Source organism: Trypanosoma conorhini, assembly GCF_003719485.1.
Source record: "Trypanosoma conorhini strain 025E chromosome Unknown Tco_14.4_contig_00004, whole genome shotgun sequence".
NCBI lineage: Eukaryota > Euglenozoa > Kinetoplastea > Trypanosomatida > Trypanosomatidae > Trypanosoma > Trypanosoma conorhini.
The window spans coordinates 43,156-63,121 of record NW_021704090.1 but is presented as its reverse complement, the minus strand read 5'-3'; the positions used below and the strand labels follow the sequence as shown (position 1 = coordinate 63,121).

Genomic DNA, 19,966 nt, shown 5'->3' with positions numbered 1-19,966 from the left:
CTCTCTCTCTCTCTCTCTCTCTCTCTCTCAGGTTGACGTTTCTGTCCTTTTATAAGGGAGCGTTTGAAAAGAGGAGTTTTTTTAAAGAGGGGGGGGGGTTATGAGGTTTGTTTGTTTGTTTTTTTCCCTTGCTTGTGCCTAACGCCGTTTTGTCGCTGCTGTGGTTTACTTTTTGGTACCTTCTTTGTGTGTTTACATGCGCCTACTCCTCCTATACGCTCTGGATTGCAGAGGTATGCGTGTAGATATCTGACGGCGCACGTACAAACTCCGTCGCAAATATATATACATGCATATATATATATATATGTCCAGGTATGTATTTATTTATTTATATGCATCTTTGTGTGCGTATGTGCATAATTGTTTATGGAGGAGCAAGGATCCTCTTTTCTGTGACTCTTGTGAATCCAGTTTAGTTATGCCGTTGCAGAAGCGATTCATCCAAGTGCCTTCCAGTGGAGTATAGGGCGACCTGCACGCCGTACTGAGTCAGTTTCTCCATCTCTGAGCACACATATATATTTATTTAGGTATTGGGTTATATTATGGGGAACCAGCTGGCCGCGGCAACCTCCGTCAATGTCGCCGATGTCTCGTCCTTACTGGCTCTTGTCGCGCCGCTCGGGGGAGAGCACCGTTATCACTTCCGCTCCTTTCACTGTGTGAAGCTGATGGGTGCGGCAAACGGCGCCACGGAGACGTTACGCTCGCGTCCCTTCTTTCTTTCTGCGGCTGAAAGCCGCGAGACGGACGCGACACTGCGCCGCCCATCCCAGCTAGCCGGCGGCAGTGATGTTGTTTTGAAAGTCTTTGTGCGCACCCTCGGTGACACACCGCAGAAGCAGTTGGTGGAGTTCTGCTACGACCATTTGCTGGAGCTTCATGAGCGAATGGCAGACGCGCGAGGCACGGCCGCTGCCGGGGGTGGGGGTCGTGCCCCACCGCCGTGTAACGTGTTGTTCTACTCTCGGATGGAGGTGCACAATGACAGGTTTTGCATGCTTGAACGATCGTATGTCGCCTACTCGCTCTCAGAGCGACTTGCCACGCGACCGTATTGGAACATGGGCGAACGTCTCTTTGCTGGGTATCAGCTCCTACAAGGACTGGTGCAGCTACACGAGGGATGGGAAGCCGTTCATGGCGACTTGAAGACGGACAACGTCTTGGTGGACACCTCTGGGTGGCTCTACATGACGGATATTTGCCCTTTCAAGCCCGGACTTCTTCCGGCAAACAACCCGGCCTTGTTTGACTACTACTACGACACGAATGAGACGCATGTTTGTTTTTTGGCTCCTGAGAAGTTTCTGGACGTGACGCTTCCGTTCAACACCTCGAATTTGAACGCAAATGTTCATACGAAAGCGATGGACATCTTTTCGGCGGCGTGCGTATTGGCACACATCTTCACGGAGGAACCGCTTTTTTCCCTCTCGGACACTCTTAGTCTCCGCTTGCTGCATACCCAGCAAGCACGGGGGCTCATGGTGCAAAAGTTATTAACGGAGCGTGGTGTTCCCCCAAATGTGCACTGCATGCTTCTTGAAATGTTGTGCAACCCACCGGCCACTCGTCCCACGGCGCGGCAGTTGCTGGAGGCCTTCACCCCGTCGGTGTTTCCTTCGTATTTTGACTTTATTTATCGTGACATTCTTCCACCACTTCTGACACGCCCACCCGACCTACAAGTGCAGCTGCTCTACTCTCGACTGCAGGATATTCTTGAGGAGGTGGAGCGGCACTGTCATTCCACGGACGCCAAGCAATGTCACCCGACGCACGTTAAGGAGGCTAAGCAGCTGAGTGTGCAGCTGCTGCTTCCTGTTATTCTTAACGCCAGTCTTCACCTCATCACGGATGAGGCCTTCTGTCGGCTCATTTCTATCCTTCAGAAGATCCTTCCGCATTGTTCGTTGGAAGTGCAGAAAGACACACTACTCCCTTATGTTCTTCATTACGTGAAGATGGAGCGCCACCCTGTGGTTGCCCGTATACTTGCTTTGCGTACGTTGTCTATGATATGCCACTCTACCCCTTTCTCCGCCAGTGATGCAACCATCTTTGACGACCTTGTCCTGCCCTGTGTGGAACATCTTCTTAAAACAGACACCACTGATGTTGCTCTTATTGTGGAGGTTGCGGACCAGTTACCGGAGATTTTACTGCGAGCTCGTAACTTTTTAGAACATCGTCAGGCACTTGCCTCTGCCAATGCGTGGCAAAGCAGCTTTGGGGAGCAGCTTAATGCTCTTCTTGACCGTGGCTGGGATGCACTTCGCTCGCTATACAAGCATCCTCATACAACGATTGTTGTCGTGACGCTCCGACGCACGGTGGATGTGGTGGCCTTCCTTGGAGAAGAAAGGGCACAGGACGACCTCATCCCGTTTCTCACCACAGCCATTGCTTCAGCTATTGATGTTCAGCGAGAATTGTACCCACAGGCTATACTGTGTCATTTGTACCTGCAGGCACCTAAGCTTAAGACACTGCGGTTTTTCCTGGAAGAGGGCTTGAAACAGACGGATGTGACTTGCCTGGAACGGACCATTGAGAGCCTCGCCGCCATTGTGGAGAAAAAGTGTCTCGCTGTGTGGGACATTATGCCCTTGGTGCATCAGGCGTTACCGCACATTATGAGCTCCAATAAATGGGTAAGCATAGCAACATCTCGCATGCTTGAAAAGGTGGCCCGCACGCATCGTGTCAGTGATGTATGGATGTATCTAGAGTGTGCTGTTGGACCGTTGTTGCGCCACCCGGTGCCGCTCTCTCGCATCTCCGCATTTCCCACAGCTGTGAAGTTGGAAATGTCAAATAGTGTTCCTCTCGTGGAGCAGGTGATGATGACGACGGACGCAGAGGTGCACTTCCTAGGTGGCGACGCAGATTCGCAGGAGCGTGTGTTGTGCAGAAGCGCAAGTCATGTTATGCCGCAGTATGGCACATCCTTCGGGATCGCAAGGCGCTCGTTGCGGGGGCTTGCTTCACGGGTGGCATCTGTTGATGTAACATTTGACTCAAGCTTGTTCAAACCAGAGAGCTCCCAAACAGAGAGAGCGGCGGGGAGGTTGCGTGACAGCTGCCAGAAGCCAAGATGGGAATTATCTTTTCTGCCAACCTGGCGCGAGCAGAAGCGGGTGCTTTTACGGCAGCAACCACAAATAGGTGATGGAGACTCCAGCGGGTTAGCGTCACACGCCTCAGAGCGAAAGCACGCTGTCGGTACTTTGCACCCCACACGAGGCGGCGTAGAACAAGGGGGAGAATCCTCCATCCCTGCTGTGGCCAACGTCACGTGGAACGCGAGGGAGCTAAAGCCGATCGCTGCGCCCTTCTTCACGCAGACGGTCCATCTTGGCGGGATCTACTGCTCCTCCGCGACAAGGGATGGGACGTTGGTGACGGCCGGCAGTCGGGGCGAGGCGGTTCTTTGGTCGCTTGGCTCAGAAGGGATGGACTACTCACACCGTATGCAAATCGGTGCCTCTCTCACTAGCACGTTTCTCTTCACAAACTTCCTGCGGGGGGGAATGAGCCCACTACTCTGCATGGGTGGCACAGACGGGGAGTGGCGTGTTTTCGATGTCACCTGCAACAACATCGTCTTGCAGCGTTCTTTGGACGGCAGCGCACTGACCTCCGCCTGCTCGCTCGGGGATTTCGTCACCCTCGTGACTGGGGCATTGGGCGGCGTCTTCGCCATTGACTCTAGGGCGGGGAAGGAAGTCTGGCAGACGACGCTTCCACCTGTGGTTGGTCCACCGAGTGGTGCTTCGCCCCTCTTTCTCGACTCCCGAGCGTACGGGGCGTCGGTGGTAACACTTACGGGGGGAGTTGCCTTGTTTGACCTTCGCTTTCAAATGTTGCTGCAGAATTACCGCCTTGGAAACGGAAACGGCGGCGATCGCTACGAGAACGACGGAAGCAGCCGGGCGAAGACCCGTCTCATGAATAATGCGAATGCCATTCTGTGTGTCGCCCCGGACACCGCATGCACGTTCTCTCTGGCGAATGCCAACCGTCCTGGAGTGTTTTTGGGAACACGGGCAGGGACCGTGCATTGGATGGACCTCTCCAGTGGTGAGACTCGAGTGGCCCTGCAGCCCAACACAATCGGAGAGGCGACGAGGGCGTTGTTGGTTCAACCAAAGCACTCTGTGGTCATCACGGCAGGAGATGACATGTGGATTCGAAAGTGGTGCCTGGCCGCTCCCAATCGATCCAAGACTCTTGTCTGCCCGCCGTGCGTGTCCCCCGTGTACGCTGGGACTATCCGCGGAGGAATTGCAGAGGCACAGGCGGGGAAGCACTTTGCGAGTGTGCAGCCTGCCCATTTCAATGAGCTGCGCTCGAGCAATCATGGTTGCCTGCCCGATGGTGTTGTGCCGCGACACCACGAGGACGCCATTCTCACTTTATGCGCTGTATCAAACGGCCATGCATCCTACTTGGCCTCCGGGTCTCGCGACGGTACACTGACGGTGTGGCTCAATGCAGAGTAGAGAGCAAAGAGGAAGGCGTGACACACTTGCTTTACTTGTTGGACCTGTCATTGACGGGATCACAATTGCTGTGTGTTGCCAACGGACGAGAGACGGACGACAGAGGTTGGACGCACCTCAGAAACCGATGCATTCATAGGGATTACTACTACTGCTAATTCCTTTTTTTTTGTACTTCTTTACTTGTTGACGTTCTCGTGGAGCCCTCATCATTCCTTCTTGTTGTAGTGGCTGGGCGTGTGGAAACTTTTCTTTTATTGGGACTGCTGGGGCGAGGGGGGGGTGGGCAAACAAAAGTAATGACGGCACAACAGGATGCAGCAGGCAGCGACACTATTGCCCTTGTGCGGGCGGCGGAGGAGCGCATTCCATGTGAGATTTGCTGCCATTTCACCGGAATGGCAAGCTACCGCAAGCTTAGGGACGGTGACGGGGGAAGGTTGGCGTCTGTTTCGCGCCAAGGTAAACGGTTCAGGGACCCCACGCGTGAAAGGGAGGTTCGCATAAAGAGCTGCACATGCCGTGTGCTGTCGTGCATGGCATGCCAAGTACTTAAGGGGTACTGTGTGATTTGGGCCGAGTCTTTGCTGGACGTCGCAACGTACGACCCGTTCGCCTCACATGAAGCGGGACGAAGAAGGGTACATGAGAAGAGCAACGCAACGGCCACGACGACGACAGCGAAGGGAGTGTGTGAGTATCATCAGCTGACACTCCGCACGCTTCATATTGTTGACCAGGCGGCGTACAAGCAACCGGTGCGTCACTCCTTCGCGTTACAGTCTGTTTGCCAGCCTGGAAGAGTACTTCAGCTGGAGTGTTATCCCCGCCACATGGTGCACTTTGGGCTACTGATGTATGCCCTCTGGCAAAGCCCTGATGAGGTTTTCAGGACCAGAGGTGGCGAGCCACGTCTGCCGAGGAAGACGACGACATCTGAAGTTATGTCTACGGGCACTGAGAATACTACTGCGATGCCGTCGTTGTCGTCATCGTCGCAGTTTCCATTCCTGACGTCTGCCGAGCACGCGTCGGTGCTTATCCTTGGCCTTGGTGGAAATGTGATTGGAAACTGCTTGGATGCTGCCCTTCCTGTTGATGTGCCTATTGACGTTGTGGAGGTGGAACCAGCCGTGCTGGAAACCTGCCAGCGGCAGGGCCAGGTGCCACCATGGGCGGAGGTTGAAGCCGAGACGACAGCTGAGTCTGCACGTGTGTGGGTTGCTTCACGCGGGAAGCAGCGGCACCCAAACTATCGCTTCATTGTTGGGGATGCCCGTGAGGTCTTGCGAGGGGGCAACCCCAAGACGGCTGAAGGCAAGAGTCCGCTTCATCAGCGTCGCTACGGTCTTGTATTTCTCGATTGCTACGACCCCGAGAAGGAGCGCATGATGCATGATGTCAGTCTCATTGATGTGTGCCGTTCTCGCCTGCGCCCGGGCGGGGCGCTAATTGTGAATGCGCACATTTTGCCACTACAAGGGACACTGGAGGAGCAGTTTCTGGCGCGCGGTTTTGACTCCGTGCAGGCATTGCGAGTTGCAGGGTGTGACCAGAGCATTGTGGTTTGCTTGGCCAAGGACAAGGCGGCGGCGGGTGGTGGCGCCGAGAACGTTAACAACGGGGGAGGATCCCAGCAACAGCGGCTGCCGCTTACAAGGCTGGAGCGGTTCTGCGTAAGACATGCCCGCCAGTTGGCGTGGTACATTCAAAACCCCTATAGGGCAGACCTCGGTGTGCGACGTTTATTTCGCGGTGATTTTTGCCTCGATGCAAACTGGTTGAAGTCATCACGTTCTGTGGAAGGGGCTTCGTGCCGCACGCGTGTGTGGGAGCACTACGATTAAGATGTGCGCCGTAAAAGGGCAGTTTAATAACCGTGTAGACGCAATATGCATCTGCTGTGTTGTGGTGTGTGTTGCTCTGATGTCGGGGAGTTGTCGTCTGGTTATTTTCTGTTTGTGCGAGTTTTCTTTTTCTCCGTCGGCTTCCTTGACGTCGGCCGCCGACGATGATGAAGTGAGGGGCAGTGGTAGTGGTGAAGGACAGGAAGGAAGATGGATGTCTACCGGCAGGCCAGCGAGATTGTGCGCGCCGTCCGTGAGGGCAATGGCACCGCAAAGGCTCTCTGCCTTCGCAAGGAGATGCAGAAGAAGAAGCAGACGTATGCGGTGGTGTGCGAAACGCTGCGGCATCACGACCTCCTGCAGGACGTCCTCGATCAGGCAGAGTTCTTCAAGTACTACCCGCGCGCCAACAAGGGGTTCGCCATCTGCATGGCGTACGACGTCGTGTTGGGAAAAGGGCTGAACACCAATCGCGATACGACGGCGCAGGCGATCCAAAAGTCCGCGCCGTATCTGCGGGAGGCGTATTGGCACGTGAAGAAGCACCACGTCATTCCCCCACGTGCGCATGAGCCTTTTGCCGAGGACGGTAGCAACCGGGGCGGGGAGGGGGATGGTAACCAAAATAACGGGGACGGGGGCAATTACAGTCGCCCTCACAAGGGCGCGCAGCCACGCCCCTCGGGCGATGGCGATACGGCGACTCAGGCAGCCGAGCTGCTGATTCCACGGTACGCGCGCGTGAACACGTTGAAGATTGACATGGAGAGCCTGGTCGAGCGTCTCCAGCGAGCTGCCGAGAAGCGCGGCCGTGAAGATGGGGCGAAACCTCAGTTGCAGCAGCAAAAAAAACAACACTATGCGAAGGGGTTTCGCACCTTGCCGGCTTTCACTGTAGATCCTGTTGTACCGTCGCTGCTTGTCTTTCCCGCAGGCACCGATCTTCACGCCCACCCCGCGGTGCGGAGCGGTCAGCTCGTCCTGCAAGATCGTGCGTCGTGTCTGCCCGCATGCGTCCTGTTGGAGGCGGTGGAGGTGGTTAGGGCGTCGTCCATCGCGGCCCCCGCACCGCTTGAGTACATCGTTGACGCCTGTGCCGCCCCTGGCAACAAAACAACGCATCTCGCGGCGCTGGGTGCCCCAACTGTGAAAATCATGGCGGTGGAGCGCGACGAGAAGCGCGCGGAGCTGCTGCGCAACCGCGTCCAAAGCCTCGGCGCCAGTGACTACGTGAATGTCGTCAACATGGACTTTTTCCAGATGTCCTCTGCGGATCGTGAGGCAACTGAGGGAATTCTGCTGGACCCAAGTTGCAGCGCGAGCGGGGTTTGGACGCGCGTAGATGTTTCGCTCATGCGGCAACGCCAAGCCCGTGCCGCCGACGCCAAGGAAGACGGCAAGGGCGAGGGTGTGGCCGGCAACACTGAGTCTGGGGCCATTAGCCCTGAAGAGCACGGCGCTGAATTCGCCAGCAACGCCGATCGCGTCATGGGGCTTGCGCGGCTGCAGCGGAAGCTTTTGGCGCATGCCCTACTCTCCTTTGACAATTGCCGCACTGTTGTGTACTCCACCTGCTCCGTGCACGAGGAGGAGAACGAGTGTGTGGTGCGGCAGGTGCTAGAGGACGCGCGGGTGCAGGCGCGTGGCTGGACGCTGAGCAGCATCATGCCGACCACGTGGAACACGCGCGGGCACAAGTGCGAGGGCGACGCGTTTCCGCTGGACCACACCATCCGCTGCGACCCCGTCGCCGACGCCACCAACGGTTTTTACGTGGCCCGCTTCGATCGCACCGTTTAAAAACTCGAAGAAAGAAATTGGGAGAAAGAAAAAGTGGGGGCAGGGGAAGCAAAAAAGCAAAACAAAAAAAGACTGTTGCCAACGACACTGATTAAACCCCCACGTGTAACCGAAAAGTTTTTGTGTCCCCCGCTCACATCCGCTTCTCCTTGTCCTGTGGGAAGTGAGGGTGCAGGTAAAGAAGACGCCTCCGGAGCCCGTGTATTTCCCGCGCCTTCTTCCTTTTCTTATTTCTCTCTTTTCCACGTGCCCCTCCTGCGGCAACGAAAGAAACACTGTAAAAGGAAAAAAAGGGCAAGAGCACAACAGAGCAGAAGGGCACGCACCGGTAGTTGAACCGCGACACACGCAGAGAAGCAAAAAGGGAAGCACAGAAAGGGGAGTGGGTTGCGACGTTAAGAGGTCGCGTCACGAGGCGAAAAGGGGAGTGTGGAATACGTTGAAAACTCCTCCCAAAAAAAAGGAAAGGGAAAAGAAATAATCAAGTGGGAAGGAAAGGGAGAACCGGAGGCAACGGCTCTGAGGAGAAGGAGAGAAGAAGAATAAAAGCGAGGAGGTCTGCACGAAGGAGGAATCAACTTCACGCGGAGTGGAAAACAAAAAGAAACATGGTCGTTGGTCTCTCATCTTCCAAAGGTGTCCTGGCTCTACTAAGTGAGAGTGACCCAGATGTACTCCGGTTTGCACTCAAGCGTCTGCGGGAGCTGGTGGACACCTACTGGTATGAGATCAGCCCCGATCTCCCGTTGATTGAGGAACTTCACGAGTCAAGTGATCTCTCCGAGGATACTCGAATGCTTGCAGCGCTTGTCGCCTCTAACGTGCATTTTCACCTTGGCGCTTACAATGACTCTGTGCACTTTGCTCTCGAGGCGGGAACCGCCTTCAACTATGTGGAACGCTCACTCTTCACCGACACCATTCTAAGTTGCTGCATTGATCAGTTCGTGCAGTATCAGGAGCAGCCGGAGGAGACGCGTGGAAAGCTTGATCCTCGCCTGGACAACCTCTTTACGGCCCTGACCAACAAGTGGATCCTGCAGGAAGGGACACCCGTGCGGGAACTGGTCGGTTTCACCATTCGTGCCCGCCGCCTTGATTTCCTGGAGAAGGTCCTTCGCCAAGAAATTGCTCTCACAAAGTCGGCTGCCATTCTTAACTACACCTTTGACTTGGCCAGTGTCCTGCTTCGGGATATTGGCTTCAGGCGGAAAATACTGCGTCTGTTGTCGGAGCTGTACGCCCAGGGGGGTCTGAGCACCATTGACTACTTCTCCCGGGCACAGTGTCTCCTCTTCCTGGGTGACTCGGCGTCCACGACGAAGCTCATAGCTGATTTGATGCAATCCGGTGACAAGGCGACAGCCTACCAACTTGCATTCGACCTGTACGAACATGGAAACCAAGAATTTCTCTCTGCAGTTGTGGCTGCAGTTGAAAAGGAGTCGGCGGAGGCACATCCGGCCTTGACCTCGTCACCATCGCAGAATGAGGGAGAAACCACTTCGGCAAAGGAAGTAGATGACAAAAACCTCTCCGACCCACAACAAAAACTCCTCGCCGTTCTTACAGGAGAAACTTCTGCTTCTTTTTACCTGAAATTCCTATATGCTCAATGCAATGCGGACATACACATTCTCAACCACATCAAACAGTCTATTGATTCCAAAAAATCTGTGCCACACAACGCCACTGTGATTGCCCATGCTCTTATGTACACTGGAACTACCATCGATGCGTTTCTTCGAGGTAATATGGATTGGTTATCTCGAGCAAATTATTGGGCAAAATTTGTTGTTACGGCCTCCATTGGTGCCATTCACCGGGGTCACATTGATGAAGGACTCACTGTGGTGGAGCCGTATCTACCAAAGGAAAGTGTGGGTATGTTGCCATACCAAGAAGCAGGCGCCCTCTATGCATTAGGACTTATTCATGCCCCTGTTGTTGTGACTAGAAACCTTAAAATGATTGACTACCTTAAAAATGCACTAAGAAAGTACAGTACCAGTGAGCAAATAATTCACGGTGCCTCGTTAGGCATTGGTCTTGCGGCAATGGGACTGAAAGATGAAGAGCTTTTTGATTCTCTTTTTGCCTGTGTAAGTGGTTGTGATGCCGTCGCAAGTGAGGGTGCGGCTCTTGGCATCGGATTGCTTATGATGGGAAGCGGGAACCGAGGCGCTATTCAGAGTATGCGAACCCTGGCAGCTGAGGATAACCAGAAGGAGAAGACTATCCGAGGCATTTCCATGGCGGTAGCACTCATGATGCTTGGTCGCGAAGATGAGTGTTGGGGAGTGGCGAATGAACTTCTGGAGGATTCCGATCCATGGGTGCGGTTAGGGGGTTGTTTCATGCTGGGTCTTGGGTATGCCGGGGCGGAAAATACAAAGGTTCTCGAACGTTTGTTGAGCGTGGCAGTCAAGGACACCTCGGACGACGTTAGGCGCAATGCCACCACTATGATTGGGTTTCTCACTATAAAAGACCCCGCGCTCTGTTTAGAGCTCACCCGTGTCCTGGTTGACAGTTACAATCCACATATCCGCTACGGTGTGGGTATGGCATTGGCGGTGGCAGCCGCAGGAACGGGCGATAACGCCGTCATTGAAGTGCTTTGGACGTTGAAGGACGACTTGGTGGATTTTGTTCGGCAAGGCGCGTACATCGCGCTCTCCATCGTCTTGGTGCAGGTGACCGCGACGGAGAACCCCAAGGTGAAGGAGTTTCGTGACATTCTCAGCAAAAAGATTGCCGGTCGCAAGGAGGACATGTGCTCAAAATTTGGAAGCATTATCGCAACCGGTCTCTTGGACGCAGGGGGTCGTAATTGCACCTTCGCGCTGCACCGCCAACGTCATCGCCTGGACAAGGCCGTGGTCGGCATGTTTGTGTTCCTGCAACACTGGTACTGGTTCCCCTATCTGCTGATGATTACACTGGCGATGCGGCCGACCTGTTTCATCGGCCTTAATGACAACTTAGATGTCCCGGAGTACAGGTTAAAATCAAATGCGCCACCGAGCCGCTTTGCGCTTCCCAAGAGCGTTCTTGCTGAGAAGAAGGAGGCCAGGGCTGCCGCTGTGAAGGCGGTCGTTCTCTCCACCACAAAGCGGGAGGAACAGTTTAACCGGCTGAAGCGGATGAGCAGCACCGGCAAAGCACTCGACGTTGCGGAGGCCGCAGCGGCGGCAAAAGGTGCCTCTGCCGCCGAACCAGCACTCACACCGTTGGGTGCGGAGACGGAGAAGAAGAAGGAGCCGGAGCCGACCTTCGAAATTCTGAAAAACCCGAGTCGTGTGACGGCACGACAGTTCGCCGTCATCTCGCACGATGTCGATGGACGTTACGTGCCGCTTAAACCCAACCCAACGGGTATCTGTCTGCTGCGCGATACTAAGCCATCCGACGGAAAGCAGAAGATTGTGAGTGACGTGGGTTGGAATAGCGCCGACGATGCGCCGCCGCCCGAGCCGTTTACTTGGCCCTAAACCAAGCAAGAAAAGAAGGACAGAAGGGGGGAGACAAACAAACAAAAAAAAAGGGTGAACGGTGGGCTCAAGCGAGAACAGCAAAAGAAGAAACTGCTGGGATGAGAGAGGGAGAGGCGGAAGAAGAATGAAAAAGGCATGAGTAGGGAATGTATTTGGACGGGATCGACGTGTTATTTGTTTATGTTTATTGATTTACGTTGTTGGTTGTGCTAATGGGCGTGGGCGTGGGCGTGGGCACATGTGTGTGTGTGTGTGTGTGCGCACGCTTCACCGGATGCCAGCAAGAAGTCCCAGAGCGTTGGAAAGGAAAACTGCTCTTGTTTTCCTTTTGTTTTTCCGTACTGCTACTTCTCTTCGTGTGTGTGTGCGTGTGTGTGTTGGATGAATATTACTGCCTGTGGGTTACAAAGGGAGGGAAAAAATGTGACTGTAGACCCAATGAGGCAAACTACGTTCGGAAGGCAATGCATATATATATATATATATGCAGGTGCGAAATACTTCTCGGGCCTTCTTTGAAAAGGGTGTTGCATTGGCCGGCCACAATCCTCGCTGAATAGGACTGTATTCCCTTGCACTCACTCCCCTTCCTGCTCCAATACCGATGGTCTGCATGCCTCTCTGCGTGAGTAGGGTGCATGCTAATGTGTGACTGCGGCAAACGTTTTCTCCATTTTTTACTAGAAACACAAGGGGGTCTGTGGGGGAAGAAGAAGTCACACTGAATGAATCTGCAGTTTAACTGGGACCGTCTCGACGTCACGGCTGCCGAGGCGATTCGGGCACTAGTGAATGCTAGATTGGAGGAGGAGCTTTGGCGGCGCGCCACACTCGCAGAGGATGCTGACTCCCCCGCGGGACGCGGCTCCACTCGTGTCGAGACGCTTCGTGTCACAGGCATTGAATGGGGCATTGTGCCTCCATTCATTGAGATTCTAGAACTTGACGACGCGCAAGACTTTAGCAGGGCGAGTTCCACCACGCATGACCCTGTCCACGGCCGCCCGGAAGCGGTGTCGCACTGCGCCCCCTTCCGTCTCTCTTCTTCGGTTTCCTCACAGCACGGCTGCGAGTACGCAAGTGAAGTGGACTCCTTGGTGGGTGCGTGTTCTGCTTCGTCTGCGACGAAGCGAATGCCTGGAACATGGTTGGGCGGTAGTCTTTCACAAAACAACTCCCCTCCTGCTCAAGCTAAGGATGCGCTTGCCCCATTCATTGGTCCAGGGGGACTTTACGTCTCTCTGCATGTTACGTATGGTGGCTCCATGCGGCTGTTGTTGTCATGTGTGCTGCGTCACGACATTCCCCTTGGCCCTATTAGTTTGCCTGTGCGCATGCCGATAACTCTCCTCGTGTCGAAGCTGGATATGGATTTTTATCTCTCCATCAACCTTCACCGCAACAACTGCCGTGTTTGGATGGAGCCGGGGAAGCTCTCAACCTCACCCATAACGCGAATGAACATTAAGGCCGTATTTGGGGAACGGCAGGGAGGAGCGTCAGGTTCACCGGGCCACGCGGATGGGGTTCCATCGGTGGGAGAAGACGTGGAGGCATCCGACGCGTGGACGCAGGTGACTAGCAGCCATCTTGGCTCGGAGGAGGACGATGCGGTGTTCACGGAGGAGAGTGTCATCTCGCAGTTCGTTTTAAGCGAAATTCGTGCAATTCTGCAGGAGAAAATTATATACCCTCATTTTGTGGAGCTCCCTCTGTTTCTCTGACGACTCCTTGCCAATTTATTTGTCAGTTGCCGTTATTATTCTTCGGCTTTCCTCAACTGGGGCAGCGTGGCCCGTTTGACACGCAACTGTGCGAAGGATTCACACCCCCATTGCTGTCGCTGATGTGTGTGTGTGTCGTCTCTATCTCTTCCTCGTGTACCTTTGCCCCCCCCCCCCTTTTTTTTTTTTTGTTTTCCTCACCTTTGTTACTCCTTTTCTGCCTGCTTTTTGGGAGGGGGCAAATATTCTTTGCGAGGGCAGAAACTTCATCTAGACAGCAAATTGGAGAAAGAGCGGAGCTCTTTGCGTCTCTCTCTGTCTCTGACGGCGTCGGGCAGACATACATATATATATATACTCATATATATTCATATATACATACTCGTATATATTAGAAGGCAGCATGTCACGGCAAGGGGTGTCGCTTTCCGAGGGTTTAGGCTCAGAGGCCGTGCAGTCACGATCGTCACGGCCAGACAGTCGCGGCGCAAGACGGCGGCCCTCCACTGCTTCCGTTACCTCTTCGATTGGGTTTTCCGTGGCCAGTGGGGACGGCAGAAGCAACCGCAAGACCCGCGCAGGGCCTGCCTCAACACCCGTATCTTTTCTGACGCCAAAAAATGAGAGCCTTCACTTCTCACCTAAGAGAGGCCGCTTGAAACCTACAGGGTCACAGACCAGTGTGTACAGCAATTCCGTATGTAGTTCCGTAGAATCGCCGCTGCAGCGCCGACTCAACTCGGTAAGAATGAAGGTTGGTCTCGCTGAGGCCATTTTGCAGAATGCATCTAACACCGCCAAGGCGCCCATGTCACCAGCGCGGCGTCGAAGACACATGGTGCAGTTGGAAGTGGCAAAGCTCATTCTCTTCGCAGCGCGGCAGCAAAATGTCCGTGAGGAGATGCAGCGACTAGGGCACCCCTTGGATGAGTCAGACACAATTATGTACCATCGCCGTTCCATTGTTAGTGATATTCCTTTTCTCGCGAGGGAGTCTCCGCCCGACGTGTCACTAGACGAACTGAAGCGAGTCACGTTTGTAATGGAGCAGCAGCTAGCGGAGGCGAAGGCGACCAAACCACAGCCGCCACCGTCTATCTCTGCCGACCGCGTGTCGTCAAATATGTCGGAGCTTCTTTGGCTCATTGAATCAATGGAGCTGCAGGGGCCATGCGCACAGTACGCGAATTTGGGCGATGATTCCTCCAGTCCCAATGCCACCTCCACCTCCGCCGTTGTGGCGGCGATGACGGAAACCCTGCAGCTGCGTCAAGAGGAGCAGCAACCAGCACATCAGCAAAAACAGAGGGAGTCATTTTCGCAGTTACGAACCCCGGAGTCCTCTTTAAAGGCTACGGGGGAAAGTTTTTCACCCTCGCTGGTGGCACCAGGTACGAATCTGCTGGAGTTAACACGCCTCAGCGGCGACATGACAACAGTGCAAGGGCAGGAGGATACAAAGGCGGATGAACTCGTTGGATTCTCCGTAGAGGTGGAGTCTCCTGGATGCCGCGCCGTGGAGGCAGCAGGCTTGAAACTGCTTCAGTTCATGTATGACGCTATCGATGCCAGTGAAGAAGAGTTTCAGCTGATGAAGGAAAAGGACGCCGGAGCTGAAGCAGCAGCGGAGGCCAGGAGGAAGACGCAGGACGGACAAGAAATACTGCCATGCCTGAGCGCCGCAGGGACGGACGTTCGTGAAGCGCATCGCTTTTCCACGCTGCGTGACTCAACGGCGCGAAACTCTGACATGGTTCAGCAGCTCCAATCCGCGACAAGCAGAGACCCCGGCACACTCGCCACCGCCCCGGCAGAGGAGTCCGAGGATCAAGCACTAACGCAGGGCACAACAAACTTTGGACAAGAGTCCTCCTCTTCCAGGCGGCAATCGGCGGGCTTCGAAGTTCCAGCGACCAATTCATGGTTGGAGCCGGCCCATCCCGCAGTGGAGGTGCGTCCCCTGCGGGTTGATCTCTTTGAAATCCTGCAGCAGCTTTACTATAGTTTTAACTACAATTATTACTTTAGACAGTGCAAAGAGAAGAAGCAGAGTAAAAGGCAAAAAACGCAGGAGGAGTACAGTGAAGAGGTGGCACGACTATTGGCTGAAAAAAAGAATGCACGACAACAACACGGAAACGACTCTCTGAATGACGAAGCTGCATTGCTCTCAACGTGGCAAGTAAAAACATCGGCAAGAACTCCAACACCGCGGAGTCAGAAGTCAATTGGCACGGCACTTGAAGTTACCGCAGAGTTGCTAGAGAAGAGCTCCATGACGGCAGTTACGGAGGTGGCTCCGCCGGAGGTGCCCCGTGAAGAGGCCGCGGTTCCAACTGAGTCCGTAGGCGCATACGATGAATCAATAGTGTTTTCAATGGAGATCGGCAAAGGTATCCTGTTCCTGCTAAAGGGGCGGGGGCAGCGGCGGGGCGTCACTGGATCACTGAGTTCAACAACGGGGAAGAAGAAGACGAAGAAGAAGGGGCCAAAGAAGCAGGGAACTGCCGCGGACAAGGAGGCCAGTGATACAACAGAGGACGCAACAGCGAAGGAAAAGAGCCGGCTAGATTTTGAAAGTTACACCTTGTACGCTATCAATCAGTCCGACACCCCACAGCAGGCGACCGTGGAGACAAATGTATCAAAACTAAAAAACCTCAAGATAAAGTCACTACTCAACTACCTGGTCAAGAATAAAACAATTGCGGTGGATTTGCCCCCTTTTGGCACCCAGTCGGTGTTGACACTGAATCCCATAAAAAAAGGACGCGAAGTAGTATTTGATGGGGCGCTGAACTTTCACGAAGGGGCCCCAGTTAAAGAGGAACCGCAAGCAAAAGGGGTTATGGACAAGAAACACTCATCACGGTTACCCTCTGTTTCCAGGCCATCGAAGATTACTCCCTCAGCCGCATCCAAAGCGTCAAAGGAATCGTTAGATAATAGCGTTGAGACGCAATTGAAGGAGAGACTCCTTGCTCAATCTGAGCAAGGGGAAAAGGAAGCAGTAACGGAAGAGGATGAGCTCCCCGAGGAGGCGGCAGGCGCAACGGAACCACCAGTACAAGGAAACAAGACGGCGGATCAGAAGCAGGACACGGCAGTTGGTATTCGGCGTGAATTGTCCAGACAGAAGTTTAATCCTCTGTTGTTAAGACCCATTAAAGGCACCGAGGATCTTGAATCCGGAATGAATTCTCCTGCTGGGAGTAGTTTGTCGGGAGATAATGTCGTGATGAATAAGGTGAATGAGTGGGGCGTCAGTGTCATTCCAGTCGAAGGAGACTTGGGGGAACAGCAAGAAGAAGCCAGACGGCGGAAGAGTGCCATGAATGCTACCCAGACAAGGCCCAAGGAAGCCGCAACGACTGTCAAGGGAAGGGCATCAATAACTACCAAGGAACCCACGAAAGGAGGTGAAACAGGGCCTGAAATTAGAAAGGGTCGAGTGAGTGAAGCAGCTAGCGATTTGGCAGGCGTAACTCGAGTAGGTGAATGGGGAGTTGCTCATCCAAATGAAGATGATGAAGCATTTGAAAATAATTGTGTGGTATTATCAGTATTGCAGGCATCTGAGTGGCAAGCTCCTTCGACATCGTGGAGGCGTCCTTCTGAGAAGAGTCCTTTTCTTCCAAAGGTGGTAAGTGGTGAAACGAAAGCGACGAACGAGGCGGAAAAAGCTCTTGCTGGGAGAGGGAGGGGTAGTGTGGAGGGTGCTACTCCTGCCTACTCTGCTTCCAGCTCCGCGTCACAGCGGTATCCGAGTGCGCGGCTCCGTCCGAGAGGGAGTACAGAGGAGGAACTAATTGCGGCAGTGCTGCACTCTGCTGGTCAAGAAGAGTCCTCGCAGGCGGATGAGTTTGTGGCTGGTATTCTTAATCGCATTGCAGACGAGGAACTGTTAGGGACTGATCGCCAACTGGAAAAGGACGGCTTTTCTGTTTCTAAGCAAAGTGATGAAACCCCGCTGCGCGCTGGGTCAGCAGCGTTGTGGCGCCACCAGAGCGTATCTCAATCACAACAAGGCCGAGCATCTCTGGAACCGCAGGGTGAAGTGAAGGAGCAACTCTCGCCAGCAACACCGGGGTACGGGGCGGCGTTCCCGTTGGGATCATTCACCGAAGCCCAAAAGTTGCGGAGTATCTCTGCTTCAGCTGCGTTGCAGGACAGTGTTGATAGCAAGGAAAGGGCATTCATCAACAGAGCAGTTTTTCCTGAGAAGGTGTCTTCAGGGAATTTCTCTGCAGCTGTTGATTTCTCGCAGCAACCAAGCGTCGAGCTGGTGAGGGAGTCTTCAGCTCAACCTGTAGCCTTGGACGGTCGCTTTTCATCCTTTGCAGCCATGGGTGAATCTTCCGTCCCTGTGTACTATTGTGAGGAATGCCTCGCGGCTCATCCTCACGACCATGCTGTTTCCCCCACACCAGACGCCATCAAAGCCAGAGAGGATGCACGTACTCCCACGGAAATCGCCTCCTTGGTGGAGCGACGGAGCCGCATGGAGAGCAAAGGGGCGATTTCCGTTGCGGAGTTGTTGCGGGCGAAGTCAGCTGTTTCAGCAACCCGGGAGGATGCTGCGTTTAATGTAAATGCGCTGTTGGCGGGTGTCAGCAAGGCAAAAAAGAGTGAAACGCCTCCACCTGGGCCCCCGAGTCGCCACAGCGCATGGGACTATGAAATTCCTCCGCAAGAGAGGCCCGCCACCCCCACGCGCCAATATGCATACACAGATGTTCGACCAGGTGGAAGAGTCGCAATTCTTGTTCCTGAAGCTATGGACACTGTGGGACCGACGCCGCTTCTTAGCAGCATGCAAAAAGGAAAGACGGAAGGAAAGTCATTGCAGGCAGAAGGGGTCGCGGAGGAGATCCGCATATCTCTGCATAGTTTTGCGCGTCAAGCCAGGTCTCACAGTAACCGGATTCCCATCTCTCAGTCTACCAACACAACTGCAACTGCGACGGCGGCAGTCACGAAAAATACGAAGTTTGATGGCATGCGCTACGCGGAACTTCCACCGCTTTCTGCTCTTTACAGCCATGAAGTGGCTCAAGAAGTAGAAGACTTGGAAGCGGGGGAGGAAGAGGCAAAGGCGCTTTTTATGCAGGACCCTGCTCGCTACGACTGCGTTGTTGATGAGCTCATCAAGCGCGCCACAATGAGGGTTCAGGAGGAGGAAAAACGAGAAAAAGTTAGAAGAGAGACCGTGACGCGTGTCATGGGTGATAGCAAGCTGGACGAGAGGTTGGTTGTTGCGTCTAATCGAAGGCAGAGTCACGCCATAACCCATCGCCAAGTATCTGTGACGGAGTTACAATTCGGTGGCTCCTTCCCCATTGGAACTAGTAGTGGTAGTACGGGTCCAAGTGCACGAGAAGTGGGGGGGGTGTCTCAGGCGTGGAGTTTGACCAACGAGAGTCTGCTGTCACTCCCCTCTGGAAAGCAACACGGCGATACCATGAAGAGTGGCGTTACGAATGGGTTTGACCAAATTCTAGAGGAGCAGCGTCGCGCAAAGAAAATTGTGGCCTATATTCTTATGGAGATGCGCCGCATGTGGCGGCGGCGGGAGTTAGAGTCCAACCTTGCCCTCCGTTCCGCCGTGGACCGCTTTATTTATCGCTCCGTTCTCTTCTCATGGCATTTTGAGAGACGTCGTGTGCTCAATTTGCAGAAGCTTATCCAACTCCTGGACCGCAAAACCGGCCGCGTGGGCGGGTGGATTCCCTTCTACGTGAGGGATCGCGTCATGGAGGAACGATTTGTTTGGGAGCCCGCACCACCGCATCTCTCGCGTCAGCTGCGCGTTGTTCATCGGGCAATGTGTCTTGCCAAACAGCAACGGATGTATCCACTTCGTATCGTGCGGCAGCAAGCTCGCAAAGAAGCGTCGCACCATCTACTGTACGGTTACAAGCGTACATTCGTGGGGCCGTTCACGACTTCTGCTGTGCGCCTCCGTCAGGGGCGACGCTCTCGCTACGCCGCGCCGTTTCAGCGTCCCATTCTGCGTTTTTCTCCGCAGCTTGAGTGGAGGGACGGAACACCGAGGAAGTGAAGCAAGTGTTAGTCTAAGCAGCGGTAGCCCTATTAGTAGTGGTTGACTTGCACATGCTAGTCTAATCAAATATGTATATGTATATAGGTGCACACCTATGCGCTTATGGTTATTGATGTAGCTTTATTGTGGCCTTCTCCAAGAAATTGCGCTATGTAAAAGAAGTTTAAAAATAGTAATGAACTGGCTTTGGGTAATACAGCCGAAAAACTAAAATAAAACAGAAGAAATGATGCCAAGGCAACGAAGAAATGTTTGGAACCAGGGTCTTGTGTGATGCATCTAAGTATGTGCGTTTCCCCCCACCCCCACCCGTTGCTTACTTTTATTTTATTTTGCATTTTGCTCCAACCTCCTTTGAGGCGGCTGCTCATTTTATGTGTGTGGTGTTGTGTTTGTTGCCGTTATTTCGTTTCCTGCAGAGTGTGCAGTGGCGGGGCATGTCTGCTTCTCTATCTCTCTTTCTATCTCTATCTTTTGCTCTTTTGCACTTTAAAGCCACCGAATTTATTTTTTTTTGCTCGCT

The 19,966-nt window shown here is 53.9% G+C and overlaps 6 protein-coding genes and 1 pseudogene across 6 annotated transcripts, besides 7 other annotated features; 6 read left to right on the top strand and 1 right to left on the bottom strand.

The window, feature by feature from the left end:
* Positions 1–29: a microsatellite.
* Positions 30–279: 250 nt separating this feature from the next.
* Positions 280–337: a microsatellite.
* A 211-nt stretch (positions 338–548) lies between these two features.
* On the top strand, positions 549–4,511 carry Tco025E_00251 (putative protein kinase; the record flags this gene model as incomplete). The annotated part of the gene is made up of 1 exon (XM_029367195.1): positions 549–4,511. The coding sequence occupies one exon, from the start codon at positions 549–551 to the stop codon at positions 4,509–4,511; it is 3,963 nt and encodes a 1,320-aa protein (XP_029232720.1).
* A 299-nt stretch (positions 4,512–4,810) lies between these two features.
* Positions 4,811–6,358, top strand: Tco025E_00250 (uncharacterized protein; the record flags this gene model as incomplete). Its single annotated transcript, XM_029367194.1, has 1 exon — positions 4,811–6,358. The coding sequence occupies one exon, from the start codon at positions 4,811–4,813 to the stop codon at positions 6,356–6,358; it is 1,548 nt and encodes a 515-aa protein (XP_029232719.1).
* Positions 6,359–6,568: 210 nt separating this feature from the next.
* Tco025E_00249 (putative RNA methyltransferase) lies at positions 6,569–8,158 on the top strand (the record flags this gene model as incomplete). The annotated part of the gene is made up of 1 exon (XM_029367193.1): positions 6,569–8,158. The coding sequence occupies one exon, from the start codon at positions 6,569–6,571 to the stop codon at positions 8,156–8,158; it is 1,590 nt and encodes a 529-aa protein (XP_029232718.1).
* Positions 8,159–8,380: 222 nt separating this feature from the next.
* Positions 8,381–8,640, bottom strand: Tco025E_00248 (hypothetical protein; annotated as a pseudogene).
* Positions 8,641–8,766: 126 nt separating this feature from the next.
* Tco025E_00247 (putative proteasome regulatory non-ATP-ase subunit 2) lies at positions 8,767–11,652 on the top strand (the record flags this gene model as incomplete). Its single annotated transcript, XM_029367192.1, has 1 exon — positions 8,767–11,652. One exon carries the CDS (start codon positions 8,767–8,769, stop codon positions 11,650–11,652), a length of 2,886 nt encoding a protein of 961 aa, XP_029232717.1.
* A 242-nt stretch (positions 11,653–11,894) lies between these two features.
* Positions 11,895–11,914: a microsatellite.
* Positions 11,915–12,011: 97 nt separating this feature from the next.
* Positions 12,012–12,033: a microsatellite.
* Positions 12,034–12,123: 90 nt separating this feature from the next.
* Positions 12,124–12,141: a microsatellite.
* A 239-nt stretch (positions 12,142–12,380) lies between these two features.
* Tco025E_00246 (uncharacterized protein) lies at positions 12,381–13,379 on the top strand (the record flags this gene model as incomplete). Its single annotated transcript, XM_029367191.1, has 1 exon — positions 12,381–13,379. The coding sequence occupies one exon, from the start codon at positions 12,381–12,383 to the stop codon at positions 13,377–13,379; it is 999 nt and encodes a 332-aa protein (XP_029232716.1).
* Positions 13,380–13,714: 335 nt separating this feature from the next.
* Positions 13,715–13,771: a microsatellite.
* An 11-nt stretch (positions 13,772–13,782) lies between these two features.
* On the top strand, positions 13,783–19,440 carry Tco025E_00245 (uncharacterized protein; the record flags this gene model as incomplete). Its single annotated transcript, XM_029367190.1, has 1 exon — positions 13,783–19,440. One exon carries the CDS (start codon positions 13,783–13,785, stop codon positions 19,438–19,440), a length of 5,658 nt encoding a protein of 1,885 aa, XP_029232715.1.
* Positions 19,441–19,888: 448 nt separating this feature from the next.
* Positions 19,889–19,926: a sequence feature (A-rich).
* Positions 19,927–19,966: the final 40 nt, after the last annotated feature.